Source organism: Phascolarctos cinereus, unplaced genomic scaffold, assembly GCF_003287225.1.
Source record: "Phascolarctos cinereus isolate Bilbo 61053 unplaced genomic scaffold, phaCin_HiC Scaffold_5;HRSCAF=322, whole genome shotgun sequence".
In the NCBI taxonomy this organism is placed as follows: Eukaryota; Metazoa; Chordata; class Mammalia; order Diprotodontia; family Phascolarctidae; genus Phascolarctos; species Phascolarctos cinereus.
Window position 1 is genome coordinate 232,304,544 of NW_027555958.1, and position 24,253 is coordinate 232,328,796.

The 24,253-nt window shown below is 45.4% G+C and overlaps 1 protein-coding gene across 5 annotated transcripts; it reads left to right on the plus strand.

Annotated features, from left to right (window-relative positions):
- Nucleotides 1–6,295: 6,295 nt before the first annotated feature.
- Nucleotides 6,296–20,325, plus strand: FRS3 (fibroblast growth factor receptor substrate 3). 5 transcript variants are annotated; one of them, XM_020979739.2, is made up of 8 exons: nucleotides 6,296–6,404; nucleotides 7,707–7,732; nucleotides 8,725–8,869; nucleotides 10,656–10,744; nucleotides 11,978–12,164; nucleotides 16,311–16,472; nucleotides 18,123–18,280; nucleotides 18,875–20,325. In XM_020979739.2, the coding sequence occupies exons 4-8, from the start codon at nucleotides 10,679–10,681 to the stop codon at nucleotides 19,826–19,828; spliced, it is 1,527 nt and encodes a 508-aa protein (XP_020835398.1). In that variant the 5' UTR covers nucleotides 6,296–6,404; nucleotides 7,707–7,732; nucleotides 8,725–8,869; nucleotides 10,656–10,678; the 3' UTR covers nucleotides 19,829–20,325. The 5 variants fall into 5 exon arrangements, with proteins under 5 accessions (XP_020835398.1, XP_020835397.1, XP_020835396.1 ...); XM_020979738.2 differs by lacking the exon at nucleotides 7,707–7,732 and having other exon boundaries at nucleotides 6,296–7,658; XM_020979737.2 differs by lacking the exon at nucleotides 7,707–7,732 and having other exon boundaries at nucleotides 6,296–6,671.
- The last annotated feature ends 3,928 nt before the right edge of the window (nucleotides 20,326–24,253 follow it).

Genomic DNA, 24,253 nt, shown 5'->3' on the forward strand with positions numbered 1-24,253 from the left:
TATTTTAGAACATATAGGTTCTTTTTCCTTTTCCCTGATCATGTTTGGAAACCGACCTAAGAGTGATCTTGCTGAGTCAAAGGGTATACACAGTTTCATAAGTCTTTGGGTATAATTCCAGACTGCTCTCCAAAATGGTTGGATCAGGTCAGAGTTTCACCAATAATGTATTAGTGTTCCAATTTTTCTACATCCCCTCCAATGTTTGTCATTTTCCCCTTCTATAATTTTAGCCAATCTGATAGGTGTGAGATGATATCTCAAAGCTGTTTTAACTTGCATTTAATGATTTAGAATATTTTTTCATATGACTATATGTAACTTTGATTTCTTCATCCAAAAACTGTCTGTTCATATTCTTTGACCATTTATTAATTGGGGAATGACTCATACTCTTATATATTTGACAAAGTTCTCTATATATTTGAGATATGAGATAGTTTATAAAACTATCCAAGAGACAGTTTATAAAACTTTCCCCCAGTTTTCTACTTTCCTTCTAATCTTGGCTACATTGGTTTTATTTGTGCAAAACTTCTAAAATTTAATGTCATCAAAATTATCCATTTTACATCTCACAATGTTCTCTATCTCTTGTTTATTCACAAATTTTTCTCTTACCCATAAGTCTGATAGGTAATACTTTCCATGTTCTTCTAATTTACTTATGATATCTCACTTTATATCTAGGTCACGTATTCATTTTGACCTTATCTTGGTAAATGGTGTAAGATATTGGTCTATACCCAATTGCTGCTAAATTGCTTTCCAGCTCTCCCAACGATTTTTACCAAATAGTGAATTATCTCAAAAGCTTAAATCTTTACATCTGTCAAACACAAGATTACTATAATCATTTACTACTGTGTATTGTAGTTTACTCTGTTCCACTGATCTACCTTTCTATTTCTTAGTCAGTACCAGATAGTTTTGATAATTACTCTCTTATGACATGGTTTAAGATTTAGTACTGCTTAACCTTTGTATACATTTTTTAAATTAATTCCTTTGATATACGTGACCTTTTGTTCTTCCCAATGAATTTTGTGATTATTTTTTCTGGCTCAATAACTTACTTTTTTGGTAGTTTAATTGTGATTGCATTAAATAAACAGATTAATTTAAGTAGAATTGTCATTTTTATTATATTGGCTCTGCCCACTTATGAAAAATTTTCTCCAATCAATTAAATCTGACTTTATTTGTATTAAAAAGTGATTTATAATTATTTTCACATAGTTCCTGGGTTTGTCTTGGCAGCTACACTCCCAGTTGCTTCATGCTGTCTATGATTATTTTAAATAGAGTATCTCTTACTATCTCTTCTTTCAGGATTTTGTTGATGATATATAGAAATGCTGATGATTTACCTAGGTTTATTTGCTAAAATTAATTGTTTCAACTAGCTTCTTAGATGAATGTCTAGGATTTTTATACTCTTGTTCTATTCAATCCAGTTGTCACTGGACAATTCAGTTGTCAGCCTCCTTGCTGTCCCATAAATAAGATACTTCATCTCTGAAGTTTGGGCGTATTCTCTGGCTGTGCCCATGCCTGGAAAGATCTCCTCCTCATCTCCCCCTCCTGGCTTCCATGGGTTTCTTCAAGCCCCAATTAAAATCTCATCTTCTATAGGAAGCCTTTTTAAAAATTTTACTCCTCCCCCTTAATAGTATTTGTTCCAATTGCATGTAAAGATAGTTTTTATTTTTTAAAATTAATTCATTTTGATTTATCAACAATCACTTTCATATGCTTTTGAGTTTAAAATTTTTTCCCCCCTCCTTTCCCACCAACCTCCCCAAGATGGTGCACAATCTGTTATAGTCTATACATGCACATTCCTGTTAAACATATTTTCGCATTAGTGATGTTGTAAGTAAGAATTAGAGCCAATAGGACGAACCACCAGAAAGAGGAAACATAGTTCAACAGAAGGAAAAAAATAGCGAATAGTATGCTTCAATCTGCATTCAAACTCCATAGTTCTTCCTTTAGCTGTGGATAGCATTTTCCATCATGAGGCTAAAGATAGTTTTTAACATTCATTTTTGCAAGATTTTGAATTCCAAATTTTTCTCCCTCCCCCCTCCCCAAGACAGCAAGTAATCTGATATAGGTTATACATGTACAATCATGTTAAACATACTTCCATATTAGTTGCGTTGTGAAACAAGAATTAGAACAAAAGGGAAAAACCATGAAAAAGAAAAAGCAGAAAACAGAAAAAATGAAAATAGTATGCTTTGATCTGCATTCAGACTCCATAGTTCTTTCTCTGGATGTGGATAGCATTTTCCGTCATAAGTCTTTTGGGATTGTCTTGGATCATTGTATTGCTGAGAAGAGCTAAGTCTATCATAATTGATTATCCCACAACATTGCTGTTACTGTGTACAATATTCTCTTGGTTCTGCTCACTCCACTCAGCATCAATTCATGTAAGTCTTTCCAGGTTTTTCTGAAATCTGCCTGCTCACCATTTCTTTTTTTTTTTTTAATATAAATTTATTTATTTTTAGTTTTCAACATTCACTTCCACAAGTTTTTGAGTTCCAAATTTTCACCCCATCTCCCCCTTCCTCCCCACCCCAAGATATCATGCATTCTGAATATCCCTTCCCCTAGTCTGTCCTCTCTTCTATCTCTCTCCCCTTCTCTTATCCCCTTCCCCTTCTATTTTCCTGTAGGGATGGATAGACTTCTGTACCCCATTTCCTATATTTCTTATTTCCCAATAGCATGTGAAAGCATTTTTTTTAAAACATGTGTTTTTAAAACTTTAGGTTTCAAATTTTCTCTCTTCCTCCCTCCCCACCCACCCTCATTGAAAAGGCAAGCAACTCAATACAGGTTGTACATGTGCAGTCATGCAAAACACGTCCATAGTAGACATGTTGTGAAAAACTAACTCTATTTCCTTTAATCCTATCCTGCCCTCCCATTTATTCTATTCTTTCTTTTGACCCTGTCCCTCCTCAGAAGTATTTACTTCTGATTACCCCTTTTCCCAATCTGCCATCCTCTCTATCATCCCCCTGCTCTCTTGTTCCCTTCTCCCCCTATTTTCCTGTAGGGTAAGACAGATTTCCATACCCAATTGAATGTGTATGTTATTCCCTCCTTAAGCCAAATCCTATGGGAATAAGATTCCCTCATTCCCTCTCACCTTCCCCCATTTCCTTTTCCACTGTAAGAGACTTTTCTTTTCTGTTTTTTTTTTTGTGCTGCTCACCATTTCTTATAGAACAATCATATTCCATCACGTTTATATACCAAAATTTGTTTAGCCATTCTCCAGTTCATGGGCATCCCTTTAATTTACAGGAACCCTTTCTAAAGAGACTTTTAATTATTTCCTATTTATTCAGTGTATAGCTTGATTGAACATATTTGTTTACTTGTTTTCTCCTCCAATTAGAATGTGAGCTCATAGAGAGCAGGGGCTGTCTTTTGTCTTTTTTTTTTTATGTCCCCAGCAATTAATACAGTGTGTGGTACAAAGTAGGTACTTAATAAATACTTGAGCAGCTAGGTGGTACCATAGTGCATAGATCTGCTGGGCCTAGAGTCAGGAAGACTCATCTTCTTGAGCTCAAATCTGTCCTTAGACACTAACTAGCAGTGTGACCCTGGGCGAGTCACTTAGCCCTGTTTGGCTCAGTTTCCTCATCTGTAAAATAGCAAACCACTTCTGCTTCTTTGCCAAGAAAACCCCAAAGGGGGTCACAAAGAGTCAGACATGACTGAAACACCTAACAACAACAACAACAATACATGCTTACCGACTATTATCACAAAAATAGTTTTGACCTCATGGACCCCTTGAAAAAGGTCTTGGGGACCTCCCAGGGTTCCCAATCACCTTTTGAGAACTGCTACCCTAGGGGGCAGCTAGGTGGCACAGTGGATAGAGCACCAGCCCTGAAGTCAGGAAGACCTGAGTTCAAATCCAGCCCCAGACATGTGATACTAGCTGTGTTGACCCTAGGCAAGTCACGTACCCTCGATTGCCTCATCAAAACAAACAAACAAACAAAAAACCCTGTTTCCATGAGAACTGCTACCCTAGACAGTGATTTTACCAAAACCATTCTCTCTCTTCAACTACACCCTCCAAGAATTCTCCTTTCTACTTGGTGAATCCAAGATTCAGCATTGACTGAAGTAATAAAAGACTTTATCTTTCCCTTAGTAGGATCATAATCACTCAACCACTTCCTAGAAGACTCCTTTTTAGACTCATCAGAAGACCGGGACCTGGAGGTAGGTTAGAAATTAGTTAGACTTTGATAAGATTGAACAAAAAAGATTTCACTGCCAGACATTGTTTTGAATTGATGGGAAAATACTGATAAGCATTTCTCATTCAGATTAGTTCAAAGCCTTTTAGAAAACTGCTTTCTTAATAGTTCTAAAAGGGGGTGGTGGTGGGCCAGACAACTTTGTTTCTGCATTCCTAAATCCACCCCTTTCAAATTTCTCTATTTTCATTATGGACACTAGAATCTCCTGAGTCTCTCAGGCTCTTCTCCCTATCCTTGATTCTTCACTCAAGTATAAATTGTTTTCTTCAAAGTTACAAATGGCTTCTGAATTGACACATTTGACTTGTTTTTTTTTATCTTTATCTTTTAATCTCTCTGAAAATGACACCTCAGATCAGCAGTTTCTTCTAGATACTTACTTTCTTATCCCACACATCCAAACTGTTGTAAAACCCTGTAATTTCTGCCTTCAGTGCACCTCTTCTATATGTCCCCTTCTCTTTGTTCACATCGCTGCCACCTCACTTTGGGCACTGATCACCTGGACTATTGCAATAACATTCTAATCGATCGCACTGCTCAAGGTCTCTCCCCACTCCAAATCATCCTTTGCTCAGCTGCTAAAGTTTTCCTAAAATGGAGATCTGTCCCAACTCAGTTTATTATAATACGTCTCTATTGATGTTCATCCTTCATTTTTGAAGAGGACCAATGATATCATGGGGTGATGTCTTGACTTGGATTTAAGTGAGGCAGAAATGCACAAAGTTGTCTGCCTCACTCTCTTCCAGAGTAATCAAAGTCCAGTATCAAGACAAAAATTAGGACAACCGGTCATGGCCTGGGACGTGGTGGATGACCTTGGTATCTTCAATGTCTGACCAAACTCTAAGCACCCCATGGTGCTGCCTTCATGGCTGTTGGAAAAAATTGTTTTCATCCTCTCATTCTGCCGTGGGAAGTCTTCACATACTTAGGGTAGGCACCCCACTAATTCACCAATGGGTTTGAGACCTGTCAGTTACTCTCAGCCTGGTTTAGCCTGTCTATCCAGACAATTGTAGTGGGCATGGTCAGCTTCCTGGAGTCACAGGTGAGAGTTGGGTGACAGGTGAACACCAAAGGTGATGAGCACCCTGAATAGGCTTAACAAGCCCTCACACTAGAGGTGATAGCTCTCCCTGAGCACCCCATACATTATTATATATACTCTATTACCTCCAGCATCAAATTTAAAGTCCTTTGTCGGCATTTAAAGCCTTTCACAACCTGCCCCTTGATACCTTTCCAATCTTGTTCCATTTCATCACTCTCCAGAATCCAGCAATACTGGCATACTTTAATATTCTTCTCATAGTACACTCCATCCCTGTATCTTGTCATTGATTGCTTTCCCTCTTTTTTTTTTTCTTGCTAAGTAATGGGGTTAAGTGACTTGCCCAGGATCACACGGTGTGCTAGTGTTATGTGTCTGAGGCCGTATTTGAACTCAGGTCCTCCTGAATGCAGGGCCTGTGCTCCATCCACTGCGCCACCTAGCAGCCCCTCTCCTGGCCTCTTTTAAAACTCAGATAAAATCCCAGCAGGAGATTTTTCCACTCCCCCGACCTCTCAATGCCTCCCCAGCAATGTGATCCTGGCAAGTCACTTCACCTTTGACTGCCTCATTCTCCTCCTTTGTAAAATGGGGATAATAATAGCACCTCTATCCCGAGTGATATTTGTAAAGCACTCCGCGAACCTTAAGGGGTATACAAATGCAATTATTATGCCTTTTGTTAATGAACGCTGGTAGGCTCAGCCTCGAGCGCCCTCTGGTGGCCTCCTGCGCTCCTCGCCGCTTGCAGCAGCCGCCGGTTCCTCTAGAGGGAGACCTTCTAGGCTACGCTCGGCTCTCTGCGCCCTGGGCCTGCTGCTCGCGTCTCGTTGGTACGGTGGGGGCGACCTCTGACCCCGGCGGCTGCGGTAGCGGCGGCCGCAGCAGCAGCCGCAGCCGCGGAGGGAGGGGAGGGGCGGGGCGGGGCGGGGCGGGAGGCCTCCGCTCTGGGGCCGGCGCTGGAACCGGACCCGACCCGACCCGACCCGACCCAGGAGCCGGGAGCGGGGCCCCTGGCTCCGCCTGGACTGCGGGGCGATGTGAGTCCGGGGCGCGCCGGGCCCGGGCCGCCCCCTCCTCCTCTTCCTCTCCGCCCTCGGGGAGCTGCCCTTGGCCTTGAGTGGTGGAGGAGCCGGGCCTGGCTCGGAGACCGGAGGGAGGAAGGACCCGCCCCCGTCCTTGCTGGCATCCCTGAGGGCCGGGCCCGGGGAGGACACCCCCTACCCCGCCCTCACCCCGGGATCTCCCAGTCAGGCCGGGCCTGAGCGGCCTCAGGCGTCCCCGGGCCGGCCTTCTCCATTCCTCAGGTCTCTGGACCTCTCTCACCTGCCAGGCCAGGGGCCGGGAGGCTTGGAGACGGAGGATACATCAGAGCAGGGGCTGTCAGGGCTGCAGAAGGCCTGAGAACCTAGAATGTTAGAACAGACCTAGAATGGCAAAGGTGGGAGGGACCTGAGAACCTGGACTGTTAGAAAGGACCCAGAATGGCAGAGCTGGGAGGGACCTGGGATCCTAGAATGTTAGAAACAGACCTAGAATGGCAGAGCTGGGAGGGACCTGGGATCCTAGAATGTTAGAAACAGACCTAGAATGGCAGAACTGGGAGGAACCTGACCTAGACTGTTAGAACAGTCCTAGAATGGCAGAGCTGGAAGAGACCTCAGAACATAGAATGTTAGACCCTAAGACGATAGAATGGCAGGACTGGAACGTACCTTAAAGCAGTAGTGTCAAACTCAAATAGAAAGGGGGCCACTGAAGCATTCATAAGGATCACTGTGGGCTGCATATCAACTTAGTTTTAAAATGTAATGATGTCTGTGTTTGTTTTTTTTTATATTTTTATTTATTATTTATTTTGCTAAATGTTTCCCAATTACATTTTAATTGTTTCTGGCCACTGGCATGATTGACACTTCAGCCAAAGAATGTTGGGGCACTCAACAGAAGATTGTCAGCAGAGCCTAGAATGTTAGAACACAGAGCTTGGGATGTTGGAGATGGAAAGACAGGGCTGAAATGGACCTTAGAACATGGAATGCCAGAAAATGAACTTTAGAACATAAAATGTTAGAATATAAAACAGAATGTTAGAGCTGGAAGTGACTTCAGCTCATCCCAACAAAGAAAGAAACTGAGGGCTAGAGAAGAAAAATAACTTGTCTAAAGTCTATACAGCTAGTCAGGGCAAGGACGCAAACCCCAGGCACCTCTTCCCCTGGCCTATGATCTTTCTCTTACCATGTTATCACCCAAAGGAACCTTTGATCATCTTGCCTGGCAGATTTCGCTAGGTAACAGTCCTGATCTCTCTCTCTCTCTCACACACACTCTCTCTCCAGGGCAAAAGGGTTCATGGAAGTGTCAGGTAGGTTGCCCAGAAATTTTGGGAGACAGTTGGGCATAGGCAAGATCTGTTTCAGAACAGAAATAGTCTGAAAGCATATTTGTTACTGTTACAAATTGGATTGATGTAGAAAACAAAGTATTTCTTGTGATGTGTTGTTGAATGTAATGGAAAGAGCACTAGATTTGGAGTGAAGATCTCAAGTCAAATCTCCGCTCTGTTGCAGTCATTGTATGAGGTGGAGGAAATTATTTGCTCATTTGGAACAATATTACAAATCTCAATCTTCCCATTTGGAACAGTGTTACAAAGTATATCTAGCTTGAACTAATTGATATTTAATGTATCTTATAACTATTTTATGAGAAGCTAATAAAACAAGAGGGTGCAATTTCAGCAGACTGAGTATTTGGGGGTTATTTTCCCTCCTTCCCATTCAGATGGCTTCTTCCTGGGATTAGGAAGACCTGAGTACAAATCATTATAGAAACTAACTGTGTGACCTTGAGCAAGTAACTTTGCCTATTTGCCTCAGTTTCCTCAATTATGAAATAGGGATAGTAATAGAACCTACTTCTCAGGGTTGTTGTGAAGACAAAATGAGCTAATGTTTTTAGAAAGTGCAGTGTCTGGCACATAATAGATTCTATATAAATACCTTTCCCCTTCCCAACTTTATAAATTGTCTAGGGCTTGCATGCTCTGAGATTCAGGTAGTATTGGTCTTGTGGCCAGAGAATCCAGGCCCTATAAGATCTTAAATAAGGGAGCACCTTTATAGGGCTCCAGAAAATGGAATTGGAAGGAATACTTTTCTCACCATAAGAAACAAATAATTCCTGCCTTACCTGTCTTGCAAAAGTTCTTTGAAAAGTTGAATGTATTTCGTAGACAAAAGATGTTTTCATAGCAATAAAATTCAGAGCAAGGTGTTTTCCTTGACAATCATAACCTCTGGGCCAGGGATGAAAGGTCTGTGGCTGAACCCGCTGTCCCATTGTCTCCTTTGTTAGGTGAACTCTGGGTCTGTCCCAGATGGAGCCTGAGTGACTTCTCTGCAAAATGGCTACCATGATGCCCCACTGAGGATTGTGGGGATAAAGTGGGAGTCCTCTCCCATCCCCTTCATGTGGTCAGCTCCCCAATGGCCTGGGTGAGGTAAGAACTCTATGCGGGGGGGTAAGGGGGGATTACTCAGGACTTGATGCTCAGGGCTTTTCCAGTTAAAATAGAACTTTGGGGGGGAACCAGAGGAATGTTGGTCATACGGATAATACTTATCTGCCAGTGACTTCTCAACTTTTGTCTATTCTCTTGGTTCAACCGATTCTAGCTTGGTTCCAAGCTTGGGTTTACATCATAGTTCAGTCCATTAAAGATTTATTGAGCACCTTCTCTGTGTGTGTGTGTGTGTGTGTGTTGTGTGTGTGTGTGTGTGTGTGTGTGTGTGTGTACACAGCACTGTGCTAGTCCTGGAAATCCAAAGTTCTTTCAGACACAGAGGTGTTTGTGTGGACGTTCCTGTCTAATGGGAGAAGGGGAATGTGTGCAAATGATTGGGATACAAGGGAAAAGGTTATTAGGGCAGAGAAGAGGTCCAGGCAAAATGATATGAGAAATTTGAGGGCCAGTCTCACTTTTAGCTGAGCATTTCAGGGAAGACTTTATGGATTGAGGAGTCTGGAAGCTTCCACAGCTGCCTGAGATTCAGTCCTCTGAGGCCTGTTCCAGGTTCACTGCAGCCTGTGCACCCATGCTGCGCTGTGCTCCCAGCCTGGCACGATACACCTTCCTGATCAATCATCCAGGTTGTCTTGGGCTGGAAATTTGTTTCACTGTCTTTTTGTGGATTCTGCTGCTTCAGAATTTGTTTAGAACCATTTTTTTTTATGAGTATTTGGAGGGGTTTGGAGGAGAGCTGAAGCAAGTCACTGCTTTCACTCTGCCATCTTGGCTCCGGCCCCCCCCCCGGGAAGACTTTATGGAAGAAGTGGTCCTGACATTTGTAGTCCCTTCCTGCCTTGCCTCCCCTTCATCCATTTCTCTTGTTCATGAGATCTAATATTTGCTACATTTAACTGGGATCCTCCTGTTGTGGAGACTGAGGAAGGAATGAGAAGCTGGGTCTGCTCTGTGAGAGTTTCTGCCAGCCCATAGCTGGGTTTTGTAGGGCAGGATGGGCCAGGGAAACCACAGGACAGGCTAGCACCCAAGTCTCATATGGCAGACAGAGACGAACAAAAACAAAACAGGCATGTATGAACAAATAAGAACAGGATCTAGACTTTCAAAACTTTATTCGGCATTTGGTGGAATTCTCTCCATTGGATAGAGAACCAGCCCTGGAGGCAAGTAGGCCTGAGATCAAGCCTTATCTCTGACATATTCTGGCTGTGTGACTCTTGGCAGGTCACTTAACCTCTCAGAGCCCTCTGCAAGTTGCGGAGGAGGCAATGATCTATATTGGTAGATGGAGTTTCCTCACTGAGAATTCCTTCTGCTGATAAAAATCATAAACCTGTTTTAAAAAACAAACAGGGACAGCTAGGTGGCACAGTGGATAGAGCACTGGCCCTGGAGTCAGGAAGACCTGAGTTCAAATCTGACCTCAGACACATAATACTCACTAGCTGTGTGACCCTGGGCAAGTTACTTAACCCCATTGCCTAGCCCCCCCCCCCAAAATATTTGGAACAAACAGATGTATAATATGTGTGAGGTCAGGAACTGTTTCTTATTTTGCCTTTGTATCCATAGCCCCTAGCACAGTGCTTGGCACAATAGATGCTTGCTGAATTGGATTAGAGAGGCGGAAGTGCAGGGGGTAGAAAACCCAGCTTCCACTACAGGACTCTGTTTGGGATTCTATACTCATGAGCGGAGTATATTCTGGGACTTTGCTTCATGATCTGCTTACTATCTCTGTCCTGCATTTTCATCCCAGGGCTGACCAGCTGTTTTGACATCATGGGAAGCTGCCTCGGCTGCCTCTACAGAGACAGTGTACCAAACAACCATCCTACGAAATTCAAGGTACCTTCCCTCCTCACCGCCCTTCCTCCCCTTACCACCATTTACCTCTTCCCATTCCTGGGGAACCTCTTGGGCCATCATCGGAGGTGTTCCAGAATGAAGGCATGGTGAGGAGGAGTCACTTCAGCCCCACAAAAGGAAGTGACTGTTGTTGGCTCGTATGTGAACCAAGGAACTCTCTTCTACCTATAGGAGGAGCCCCCTTCCCATTCCTAGTGGCCATTGAAGTTGGAACTTGCTTTATTATCCATCTGAAGAGGGAGCCCTTGTCTCAAAGGAGTGCAGCTTTGGGGAGGAGAAGGGAGGAGACAGTCAGTACCTCTTTCTACTTTTGTCTTCACCTTCTTCTTGACTCTCTCCCCCCTCCAAAAGAAAGCCTCTGAATTGCCACCCTGCACCCTAGTAATGCCCAATGTGGGCATGTGAAGAAGACTGGAGTTCAGGATCCTAGAATCACAAAATATTATCATTGGAAGAGACTTTAGAAATAATCTCATCCAGCCTCATAAGCAAGAGGCCTAGAGGAGGAAATGGAGGTCCAGAAAATTTGTGTTTGGCTCAGAGTTCCACAGATAATTGGTAAAAGGCTAAGATTTGAACCCAGCCCCTCTAGTTCCAAATCTACTGTTCTTTCCTTTTATGGAATTGTACCATGATTCCCATACTAAAACCATAAAGGGTCACAGCTGGATAAGACCTTAAAGATAATTAATTTAATCCAAGATTCTCATTAACTTAGTCCAAGATTCTTCATTTTAAGTGAAAACTGAGGCTGAAGAGGGGAAGTGATTTTCCTAGAGCCACATAGCGAGTCAGTCTTAGCTGGGACTAGAACTCAGTTCTCTTGACAAGCAGTGATGTAGTAGGATGAGCACCAGATCTGGAGTCAGAACACATGGCTTTTAGTCTTGGCACTTCTGTTTGTTAGCTGTGTGACTGTGGGTAAGTCACTTTACATTTCTGAACCTCAGCCTCAGTTTCCTCACCTGTGAAATGAGAGAGTTGGACTTGATGGGCTCTGAGATCTCTCCAGCTCTAAATTTCTGTTCCAGTAATGTTTAAAGTCCCATCCAGCTCTAACACTCTATGGTGCTGTGATATTCTAAGGTCCCTTTCAGTTCTAAATCCCAAGATTGGTCATTAGAATCTCTCCACTAGCCCATGATTGCTTCCGCCTTTACTCCCGTGATTGCTTCCATGCTGTCCCAAATTGACCCTTCCTTCTACACCCAGGTAATAAATGTGGATGATGAGGGGATGGAGCTGGGCTCTGGGGTGATGGAGCTGACCCAGAGGGAGCTGGTGCTGCACCTCCACAGGCGTGATGCTGTGCGGTGGCCCTACCTTTGCCTGCGGCGATATGGCTTCGACTCCAACCTCTTCTCTTTTGAGAGCGGCCGACGCTGCCAGACCGGACAGGGTGAGCACCAGCCTCTCTTCTCATGGCTGCATGGGCACATTTCTGTTCTCGGCCTGCTTCTCCTGGACCTGGGACCTGGGGACCCTAGCTGAGGTAGGCCACAACCTGCAGGGGTGTGGTGATACAGAGCAGAGCTGTCATTGGGCCATCTCCACGTGGCTCAGTGGAAGGCCCTACCTTATGTCAGGATGTTAAAAGCAGAAGGAATGTTACAGGCCAGCAGTGTGGTTTAGTGGGAAAAGCACTGGCTTTGAAGTCACACAGCCTGGGTTCAAATCCTAGCTCTGAGTGAAAGGACATGGTGGGCTCAGGGAGGGAGGTGAGTGAGTGTGACTGACCAGCCAGAGCCATGTCTGTCCTATAACCTCTTGGAAGACAGCAGCAAGGGCTGGAGTTGTAAGGGAGAGAGAAAGAGAGAGGAGATTGCTAGGGAAGATGGCCTTATTGCACAGCTTTTCTGTATCATGGACCCCTATAATGGGCTGGTGAAGCCTAGGAATCCCTTCTTAGAAAAATGTTTTTGAATGCTTGAGATAAAGTACATAGGATTATAAGGGAAACCAATTATATTGAAATGTGGTTATCAAAATATTTTAAAAATCATTTTTATTTCATTAAGTATTTCCCAATTATGTGTAAAAAAACCTTTTTTAACAAAAATTTTTAAGACTTTTGAGTTCCAAATTCATTACCTGCCTCCCACCTTTCCCCCCTCCTTGTGAAGACAAGCACTTTGATTTTGATTATAAACGTAAGGTCAAACAAAAACATTTCCATATTAGCCATGTTGCAAAAGAAGACGCAAACAGAATGAAATAATAAAAATAAAGTTTTTAAAAAATTATGCTTCTCTCTGCACTCAGAGTTCATCAGTTGTCTCTCTCTGAAAGGGGGTCTCCTCATGGTCCTTTGGAATTGTCTTGGATTGTTATCTAGCTAAGTCTCTCACTGTTGATCATTGTTTCAATTTTATTGTTCCTGTGTATAGTGTTCTCCTGGTTCTGTTCACTTCACTTTACATCAGTTCATTTAAGTCTTCTTCAGGTTTTTCTGTCAAAATATTTAAAAGTAAAACAACAGCAATAACAAAAATCCAAGTTCCTGGGCTCCTGCTTAATGAAATCGAAGGAGGCTTTCTTTTCCTCTCTTGGCAGACCAGCTTTTGGGTATCTCATGCCCATCTCCCTTTTGCAAAGCTGCTGATCTAGCTAGGATAATAGATCTGGGGTTTGATGCTTTTTAAAAAATATTTTTAGGGCACTCAAAATTATTTGGAGAATGTTTGGAAATGTGTTTATTGTGTTGTGTGCAAAGCGTGAACAAAATGAAGCAGGGTGGTGCAGTAGAAAGAGAATCAACTCTGAAGTCCAAAGACCCGAGTTCAAATTCTGCCTCTGCTACTCACCTTCCTTGGACCATTCTCTTCACCTTTCTGGACTTCATTTTCCCCTCCTTACAGTGAAGAGGAGGTTGAGTTAGGTGATCTCCAGGTGATCACTCAGTGTAAGCTGTGGCAACATCTCACAAGTTGGAAGGGCTTCCATGGTACCTCTGACACATACTGGCTGTGACACTAGACAAATTGCTGAACCTAACTGTGCCCCAGGCACCTCTGTAAGACTTAACTTGCAGAACAGTTGTTGATCTCCATTGGAAAAGGGAGCTTCCTCACTAAATTCCCTTCACTGATGAAGTTACATGTCTAGTCCCTGCTTTCCGTACCACCTGTCCTTGGGCCCCTCTTTGCCATGGTTACTGTCCTTGTCTCCTTTATAGACACCGGCAAAAGGAAACTCAAGATGTTATTCCACAGCCACATTTGTAGTACACTGAAGCTTTGGGGTTCGTGGAGAATGATGAATTAGCTTGTTTGCACTCTTGGGCCGTTTCCATGGCTTTGCCTGGCTCCCTCCCTCGGGTGGTTTGACCTAGTCCCCAGGCTGTGATCATGAGGCATTCCATAGTTCCTCCTTGAGAAAAACAGCCACATTCCAAGCTGCCTCCACACCTCAGGGGAAGTGGGAGCACTGCATCTGTGGGTGAGGGAGATCTAAGCTCCCTTGCCATGTGTTTTAGGAGTTGCATTAAGACAAGGGGGGAGATCACTCTAGGCTATAGAGCTTTTCTCAGAGGAGCCTAGTGGGCTTTGAGTAGCATTGGAAGATGGGGGAGGATTTGCTAGGCAGCAAGGCATGATAGAAAGAACTCTGGAGCTGGAGTTAGCCTAGGCCTGAATCCCGGCTGTGTTTCTCCCTGTTGTGTATGATCTTAGGGATTCTTTCTCTCATCCTCTGTATCTTCGTTTATAGAGTGAATGGCTTTAAGTGGCAAAGAAAGGAAAGTCTGGATGGAAATAGGAAGTAGGGGCTGGATGGAGTTTCCATAGCCATCTCATGGGGAAGAGCCAAACTGACCCCAGCCCAAGGGCTCGAGCAGCAAACAAAAGAAAACAGTGGTAGGGGAGGCAATTCCAGGCTTTTACAAACTCCAAAGACCTCATTTTTTTGTGCATCATAACTTTAATAAACTAGTGTCCCCAGTGCAAAATAAAATAAAATGAGAGAGTCTGGCTAGGTGGCTTCTACAGTTCTTTCCAGTTCTCAAGCCTTTGTTGTGGATGGAGTGGAACAGGGAGGGAGGACATCTTCTCTCATTGGATAAAGTGGTTGATTAGGGAGAGGTGCCAGCTGCTGAGGCTAGCCCACCCAGGTCACAGGGTATTTTCCCTTTGACTCCCCCTTCCAATTTGTCCTCTAGCCATGGAGGTGCTCCCCAGAGCTGGTAGACATTTGGTGTAAGAGAGAGAGTATTGTATGGGGCCCACTAAATGCTTATTGATGGAGTGATTGATTAGGCCCAGTGGGTAAGAAGTCAGGGGCACAAAGTATGGGCAGCTATCATTTGGTACACTTTTCCTGTCTGATTTTATTTCTTTCCTTCCCACTCTCTACCCCAGTGAAAATGGTATAGCATTCAGAAAAAAATAAGTATCCAGCATCATGTTTTTGTGCATCCTCTTTCCTTAGGAGGGCTGGGATGGTGATTGTTCCTGTGATTTGGAGGTGAAATCTCATTTGGGCAGCTGATTGGCCTTCTAGAAACACTGTGTGCCAGGGCTATGACTTGGGATTGGTGGGGGTATTTGGAGGGAGAGCAGCATTCACATGCCATCCTTCCATGTTGTGAGCAGTTTGTAGTCCTATCATCTACATCTGGAGTTCTTCGCCTTTTCTGGGCCATGGACCCTCCCAGGGGTGGGGAACCTGCGGCCTCGAGGCCACATGTGGCCCTCTGGGTCCTCAAGAGCAGCCCTTTGACTGAATCCAAACTTCACAGAACAAATCCCCTTAATAAAGGATTTGTTCTCTAAAGCTTGGACTCAGTCAGAAGGCCACACGCAAAGACCTAGAGGGCCACATGTGGCCTCGAGGCCGCAGGTTCCCCACCCCAGCTAGGCACTCCAATGAAACCTGTGAACTGCTTCTCAGAATAATGTTTTTGAATGTGTAAAATAAAATATAGAGGATTACTAAGGAAATCAAATGTTACTGAGGATAAAGAGATATTTTTTTTATACCCCCTTGAAATCTATCCATGGACCTTAGGTTAAGAACCCCTGATTTACGTTGAAAACATACTGACCTCCATACTTAGCATGTGTTGTGGCAGCTTCCCTGGCCTTCCTAGGTGGTCACCCTGTTCCTTCCATAGCTACGAATTGTCTGGAAAGCGGGGAATCCTCATTGATAACTCACGTTGAAAGAATGCTGTTAAGATTGACGAGAGGTTAGTGTGGTGGTGAGAACAGGGCATTGACCTTGTAGTCAGGAAGACCTGGGTTTGAACCCCACCTCACAGGCAAGTCCGTTCACTGAGCCTTCTGAGCCTCAGGTACCTCTCTAAGACTGTTGAGTTAGAGCTGAGATGCTACCTGCATCAGTGGAGAGATTCCCAGCCTTTCAGAATCTCAGGGTTTGACATTGACGTATAAAGGTACAGTAGGTGCTTCCCTTACGAGAACACTTTGGGGCAGCACATGGATTGCTCTCATTTAGAAAACTAAAAAACTGGGGTTCAGGGAAATGAAGTGACACGTTTAGTGTCACACAGCCGCAAGTAATATGCCGTCTTTCCCTCCTTGGACAGGCATCTTTGCATTCAAGTGCTCTCGGGCTGAGGAGCTCTTCAACCTCCTGCAGGATCTCATGCAGTGCAACAGCATCAGTGTGATGGAAGAGCCGGTCATTGTTACCCGAAGCAGCCACTCAGCCGAAATGGGCCTGCCCCAGACCCCCCATGCTGCCAATGGTGAGGCTCCCCTCAGCTCCTCACACCCAGTGGCCTTGGGGAGGGGGCAGGGAAGGCTGAACCTGGGAAGACCAGGAGCAATAGTACCTGGTCCTTAAGGATGGGTAGGGCACAGGGCCCAGCTCACCAGAGTGCTGTGAAATACCATGCCCAAATTGATGGTTGGGGACCCAGGAAAGACATAATGGATCTGCATGGTACCAGCATCCCCTAGAACTGGGGTTCCAGCCAACTATACCTTTCTGCCATCTCTCTCAAGTATGAGTTTCTGGAGAGGTGGGACACTGATCTTTATTCACCCCTCATTCATCAAGCACCTGCTTGAGGGTTAGTGGAAAGAGCACTGGGTTTGGAGCCAGGAGGCCTGAGTTCAAATTCCACCTTTAACACTTCCAGTGTGACCTTGGCAAGTCACTTAACCTTTATGAGTCTCAGTTTCTGCATCTATAAAATGTGAAGAATAAATCCTCTTCTGCTTACCTTTTGGAAGTTGTTATAAAACCAGAAGCTTGCCAAAACCTAAAGTGCATCATAAACCACAAAGCACCATGAGGATGTGGACTATTGTTGTCACCACTTACTGAGCACCTCCTCTGTGCTGTGCATTATTGTGGGCTGGGGAAGCCAGATGGAATGTGAAATATGCCTGCCCTCCCCTCAATTAATCAATTAACATTTATTAAGTGCCTGCTATGTGTTAGGCACTGTGCTAAGCACTTATGACAAGCTCATTAAAAGACAAGATAGACACACACACACACACATATGCACACACACACGGACACACACGCGCATGCACCAGGTACAGAGGGAAATGCCCTGTCAACGTCAGTGCGGCTGTTCAGGTTGTCCATTAATAAGCATTACATGAGATGGCCTAATGCAGACTGGATTGGAGTCAGGACTAGCTGAGTCCCACCTTGGGGGGATACCTCTGGGCTGTGTGATCCTTAGCAAATCACTTAACTTCTCAATGCTGCAGGTAATTCTTTCTGTAACTAGAAGTTGCAGAACCATGACAGATCGATATTGGTATAGGCCCACAGGTTCCCCACTCTTGGATAGAGAATTTCATACCTGAAATTTCTCCGTGTTAATAGAGAACAATCCCAGATCCTGACCCACCCCAAAGTGCCCGGAGTGTGCAGGACTAATCATTCTTGTTTTGGGAGCGAAGAGGATAGAGATCATTCTGAGCTGGGTGGGTTGGAGAAGACTTTGTGCTGGAGGTGGGCTTGGAGTGAGCTTTAAAATGTAGGGGGGAATTTGATGGGTAAATTTGGGTAGGAAGACGTAGTAGGTAGAAGGAGAAGCATGAGCAAAAGTATGGCAGTGGGAAAGTCCAAGGTATGTTCTGAAGTTTGATTGGACCATAGACTTTGGAAGGAAGTAATAAGCAGCAAAGCCAGGGTTGTCTAGTGGCACCAGATCTTGGAGGGCTTCAGATACCAAGCAAATGATTTGGAACTTTGCTTAGTAGGTAATAGAGAGCTACTGGAAACTTTTGAACCACTGATTAGAACCCTGCACAAGGAAGATTAGTGTCTGGCAGGGTATGATGGGTCTTTCCTTCTGGAGGGATACTTGTCTAGGAAATGATGCATGGTTGCCTCTAGCTCTGCCCTTGGTGGGACCTCTTCTTCCTTCCAGCTCTAGGCTACACTGTGTCTGGCTTCTCCAATGGCTTCCCCAGCTTCCCTGGGGATGGCCCGCCATACTCCACCCCTCGCCCCACCTCTATGAGCAGCTTGCGACACTCTTCCCTTGGAGAGGAGTCTACTCATGCCCTTATTGCCCCCGAGGAGCAGGTGAGTGCCAATTGGCTGCTAAACTCTGGCTTTGGGCTCATTGGCAGGAGAAGGGTTAGGAAGCACCGGGGGAGCTTGGCTGTTCCCTCGATTGGGAACCTTGTGAGAGGAGAAGAGAGGGGAGGGGAGGAGCCTTTACTGGAGGGTTTGGAGTTGGAGAAGATGCCAGCTTTCTCTTTCTGACCCTACTCTGTCCCTCTACCCCCTGGCTTTTGGTGCCTCTTTTCTTTCTTCTCCTCCCTCATCTTTTTTATTCAGTTCTTTTTGGAGGCTTCATGATGTAGTGGAAAGAAAGTCTGCCTAGAACCCAGGAAGACCTGGGTTTAAGTCCTGCCTCCAACACATCTTGCTGTATGAACCTGGTCAAGTTACTTAAACTCTCAGTGTTCTAGGAAACTCTCTAAGACTAGATGTTTCAGAGAGGGGAGGCTGACAACCTGTATTTGTGGAGGGAGCTCCTTCGCCTGTGAATTCCCTATCCCTATGAAATTATGGATCCAGTCCTTGTCTCTTTCTCTTTGGAGAAGTTCTTTTCACCCTTTGACCCTCTCAGCTCTCCGCTGGTTTCATGCATTTTGCTTTTATTTTTTATAGTCCCACACCTATGTCAACACACCTGGAAATGAGGAAGACAGAAGGGGCCGGCGATGCCTGCAGCCCTTGCCTGAAGGTCGGGTAGGCTTCCCTTCGAGGGCTCGAAGCTGTGTCCTAGACAGCCGAGACCCCAAAGTGTTCCTGCAGCCAGGTCAGGTGAAGTTTGTCCTGGACCCGAGCTCCACCCTCCGTCATGTGGTGAAATGTCAGGGTTACTGTGGCAGCCCTGGGCCAGAATGTGGGGGTCCCCTGTGTTTGGGCCAGCAGGGTGGTCCAGCCCACAACAACAACAATGAATGCCCAGCTGAGTGTCTGGCCCAGCCCAAGTGTACATATGAGAACGTTACTGGCGGGGGGCTGCCCCGTGGTGGGAACTGGAGACTGAGCCAGGAGGAGCTGAGCTGGAATGGCTTCTCACAGCGGCGGGCAGCTCTGCTGCACTATGAGAACCTGCCCTCACTGCCCCCTGTGTGGGAGAGCCAGGCCCAACAGCTAGGAGATGAGGATGATGGGGACTCCAGGGATGGGCTGACCCCTTCCTCTAATGGCTACCCTGATGGTGGTGATGAGGATGAGACCCCACTCCAGAACTACATAAATGCTCGGGCTGCCCCCCGAAGTCACATCAACTTCCCGGTCCCACTGTCCCGCCGCCGGGGATCTCCCCGAGTATTCAACTTTGACTTCCGCCGGCCAGGTCCAGAACCACCACGACAGCTGAACTACATTCAGGTGGAACTGAAGGGCTGGGCTGGGGACCGCCCCAAGGAACACCAGAGCCCCCCAGCTCCTCGTCCTGCAGTGCCCTCTGCCCATCCTACCCGTCGGTCAGATTCCTATGCTGTGATTGACCTTAAAAAGACGGCAGCAATGTCCAGCCTGCAAAGGGCACTGCCCCGAGATGATGGCACTTCCCGGAAAACCCGCCACAACAGTACTGACCTGCCGCTGTAGGGAGAGGCCCACTCGTCATGACCCAGAGTGTGCCTTCCTATGGTCCTCCTCTTCCTCTTCAGCCTACATCTAAGGAGATTTCAGCCATTGGTTTCCCCTCCTGGTTCCTTGATCCATTTTCCTTAACTCTCCTCTCTAGAGGGTTCGCTGCTGCTTTGCTGGAGGGTACTGGGGCAGGAAGCATCATGCCCTGATGCATGCTGGGGTTCACCAAGATACTTATTACTGGGCTTGGGGTTTCCTGGAGCCAGCCTTCTGGGAAGAGGGCACTTGGGAGAGGAGGGAGCAAAGCTGTGAACTGTGAAAAGAGATCATTTGTGATCACATTTGAAGCTACTCAATTAAGTGTCTGTCTGTCTGTCTGTCTGTCTTTTTTTTTTGTGTTGCAGTTTGGAAACATTTTGTACTTTGATTTATTTATCAGTTTATTTTTCTATTTATTGTTTTAAATGTTATTTAACATATTTATTAATTATTATTATTATTTTTAAATCCTGGCTCTGTGGATGATGTCACCCTTGTGTTCCTTTCTGGGGAGGGGATGGAATTGGGAAAGTCTCCTGTGGTCAGGCCTGGAGGGCTAGGCTGTTCAGGAAGCCCAGGCAGCTCTGGGTTAGGTCTTAAGGGCTATGACCATTTCTTATTTTCTTCTTGAGGGATCCTGGCCCAGAAGTTGCCCAGATACCCTGTCCCATGAAAGTCTGGCTAACAGGACAACAGCAGGGACCCTGGATAGAGAAAGGGAATCTCCATTTGGCTTATATGACCTTGTATGTGGTTCACTAGAACAAGCATTTATTAAGTGCTTACTGTGTACCAGGCATTATGCTCAGTGCTGGGGATACAAAGACAAAACAGAAACAAATCCCTTTTCTTTGGGGGGAAGTGGGGAGGGAAGGGAACAACATGTATGAAAATGAGTCAATATAAGATGAGCATAAATTTAGTACAAATAATTTGTGGAGAGCATTAACAACTTGGGTTGGGAGATAGGGCTTGAAGAGGACTCTGGGTGAGGCCAGAGTAAGGTGGGGAGAGCATGGGAGATGGCCTCAGTTTCCCTCTGATAGCCCCAGCCCTTCCCCTGACCTTCTGTTTCCCTTCTGCAACCCTTCCTATTTAACCAGGGTTAAAGCAACAGCAGCAGTTAGGGGGTGGGCTTGGGCTTGGGACCTGGGTTCAAATACAGACTTTGCTACTGCCTGTGTGACTTGAATCACTTCCCATCTCTAGGCCTCAGTTCCTCTTCTGTAAGGTGAGGGGGTGAGGATGGGAGAATGGACTAGGTGACCTCTAGGGTCCTATCCAGCTATAATCCTATTGCATCTCATTTCCAGTGCAAGCAGCTGAGGGCCTGGGTGGGAGTAGCAGGACAGCACGGCCATCTCCTGTCCCTCTTTGTGCCTCAGTTTCCCCACCATGCCTGCCCCCCCCCCACCATGAGAGAGTTCTTATATCTAGACAGCTTTAGGCTTGACAAAGTGCTGTCCTCATTACAGCCACGTGAAGGTGTCAGAACCAACACTCCCACTGCCATTGTACAATTGAGGCAATGAAGGCCTAGAGAGATGAACTGGCTTTCATGTGGTCAGGATAGGACTCGGGGCTCCTGACTCCAGGCCCAGTGATGTCCCCTCTAAACCACACTGCCTCTCCAGCTGAGCTGAAAAGAAGCCCAAAGCATCCTCAGTGATGAAGAGGAAATGGAAGACAAGAGGAACCCCACATACAACCAACAAGGATGGAGAGAGGAGCTGTCTGATCCCAGCCTGGCCTTGGTCCCCTACCCACAACCACACCTGCCAATCTTTCCATCTGAAAAAGGGCGGTGGATTCCAAAAGGGAAGACTTGGGTTTGAGCACAGGCTCTTTCAAGAGGCATCTTGATGTCATGGAAAGAGCCGGATGACCTGTATTCGAATCTTGCTTCCTGCTTGGCATAATTGGAAGAGCACTGGCTTTGGTGTCAGGGGACACCAAAGGATGGGTTTAAATCCCATCTTTGATATTTATTACCTGAGAGACCCTGATGAAGTTGCTAGACCTCAGTTTCCTCATATGTAAAATAAGGATAGTATTTGCACTATTACCTCAGTGTTGTGAGGCAAGTGCTTTGTTAACTGTTCAAAGTGCCATATAAATGTGAGCCATCATCACTTGTGTGATTTTGGGTAAGCTAGAGGCAGCCAGGTGGCTAAGTGGATAGAGCACTGGACTTGGAGTCAGGGAGACCCAAGTTCAAATCCTACCTCAGACACTTAATAGTTGGACAACTTACCCTGGGCAACTCAACTTCTTAGCTTCAGTTTCCTTGTTTGCGAAATAAGGGAATTGGATTCAGTGGTGTTAAATGTCCCTAATTCTGTGGTCCATGATCCTGTAAGTTCCATCACGTCTCTGAGCCTCAGTTTCTTTATCTGTAAAATGAAGGAGTTGGACTAGATTTCTAAGCTCCTTTGAGCCTTAAATCCTATAAATTTGTAAGCTGTGTGCCTCTGGACATGTTGCTTTACCTCTGAGCTTCAGTTTCCTGATCTGTAAGATGTGGATAACAACACCTGTGCTCTGGAACCCCTGTGTGGTTGTAAGGAAAGAGATTTGCAAGCTGTAAAGGCCTACAGGAATAGGAGTGGTGGTTGTTATAACCATGGCCAATTCCCCAGAGCTCCCCTTCACCTGGCTGGGGATGGTCCACCCCAGCCAGCTTCCTGATGACCTTGGGCATTGTCTGTGACTGTCAGTGACATACTTAATGGGGGATGGACACATAACAGGATGTGTGAGGCCCATTATCTGGGGGCCCAGCATGGTTCCTGGAATCACGTCCATCTCTCTCCTCTTCACCTCTCTTAATCTATGGCTTCCCCCAGGGTGGCCATTCTAGGTGTGATTTTATTTTTGTAGGGTGGGTCATACATGGAAGGATGGATGGATTTCATTTCCTGACATAACAGTAATGAGGCAGTGAATTAGGTTACCTTCCTTTGGGTCATTTCTGGGCCACTTCATCTCTGTCTAGCCCCAGCTGCCTTTCTGCTGGGAGGGACAGGAATGCTAGTGGTCTCTCACCTCAGACTGGACCAAAAGAGAGGTGAGAGTCAGGAGCCCTCAATGTGTGGTTGGCAGGCAATCAGCCAGCATTAAGCACTGTGCTAGGTGCTGGGGGTACAGAAGTCCTCGAGGAGCTGACCTTCTGTTAGAGGAAACATCTTGCATACCTAATAAGTAAATACAAACTAAATACAAATTTATTTATAATCCCTGGTTTCCTCACATAGTTGTGTGAGGTTGTTGCAAAGAGCAAATTGGACAAAGGTTGTGAAATTGCTTTGTATGATGAAAAGCTCTGTGCAAATGCTTATTGGGTTTGGGGTTTTTTTGTTTGTTTGTTTGTTTTTATTTTACTAACTGAATACCCTCAGAGTTTCTGGGCTTCAGATCTTTGCTGCCCTTTCTCTGGAGAAGTAAAACAAGCTTGGATTACCCCCAAAGGCTCTTGGGTAAATCTCTTTCTTCTCTTCACAGTTCCTCTGAGATTTCCCTTCAGATTGGGGAGCAGGGTGGGTAGGAGGGTCTGTGACATACTCTCCAATAGCATTAATGATGGTGCCCCCCGAGGGGGACTTAGAAATGTAAGGAAAAGTCCTTCCCCCCACATCTCACCTACCCACAGCAACTGTTCCCCCTAACAGAACTGATCCATCCTTGAGAAAGATTGTTTCTAGCAAAGAATGTCTGGGACTCAAATTTTCCTTCTTGGGAAGGAAAGGAGGAGCAGGGGGCAGTGCCAGGTCTTCCTGGCCCTGGGAAGGGGTAGGATTGAATAATACCCGTCTGAGGTGTTTATTGCTCATTAGTTCATCTATCTGGTTCCAACCACCAGGAGGTCCTGCGGATAAGCTAGGGTGTGGTTTCACGATGGAAGTAATTTTTCCTACATCACCACTACAGCTACCACCACCACCACCGTCATCATCAGTCAGTGTTTGCCTATAGCCCAGTTTTCTCTTTTAGAAACAGGATGGTTGGTTGCCCTTCCCAGCCCCTGGGGCATGCCCCATGAGAGGAAAGGATGCAGCTTCCTGTTTAGATCTGACCTTTCTAGTTGGACCAGGAGAGGCCCTGGTCCTGCAAGCCCACTGGTTAGCAACAATAACAACTAACCTTTGTATAAACACTTTTAACTTTTCAAAGCTCTCTTTCTTATCTCATTTGATACAACAAGCCTATAAGGTAGGTGAAATAGATCTTATCCCCATTTGACAGATTAGAAAACTGGGGGTAGAGACATTTAAGTGTCTTGATCATGAAGCTAAGTACTCTATAGGCTGTGTAACTGGGTTTGGACTCCTGGACCTTTCATCTTTATTGTGATATACAGATCACTGGACATAGTCAAACAATCTAAATTCAGATCCCAGCAGT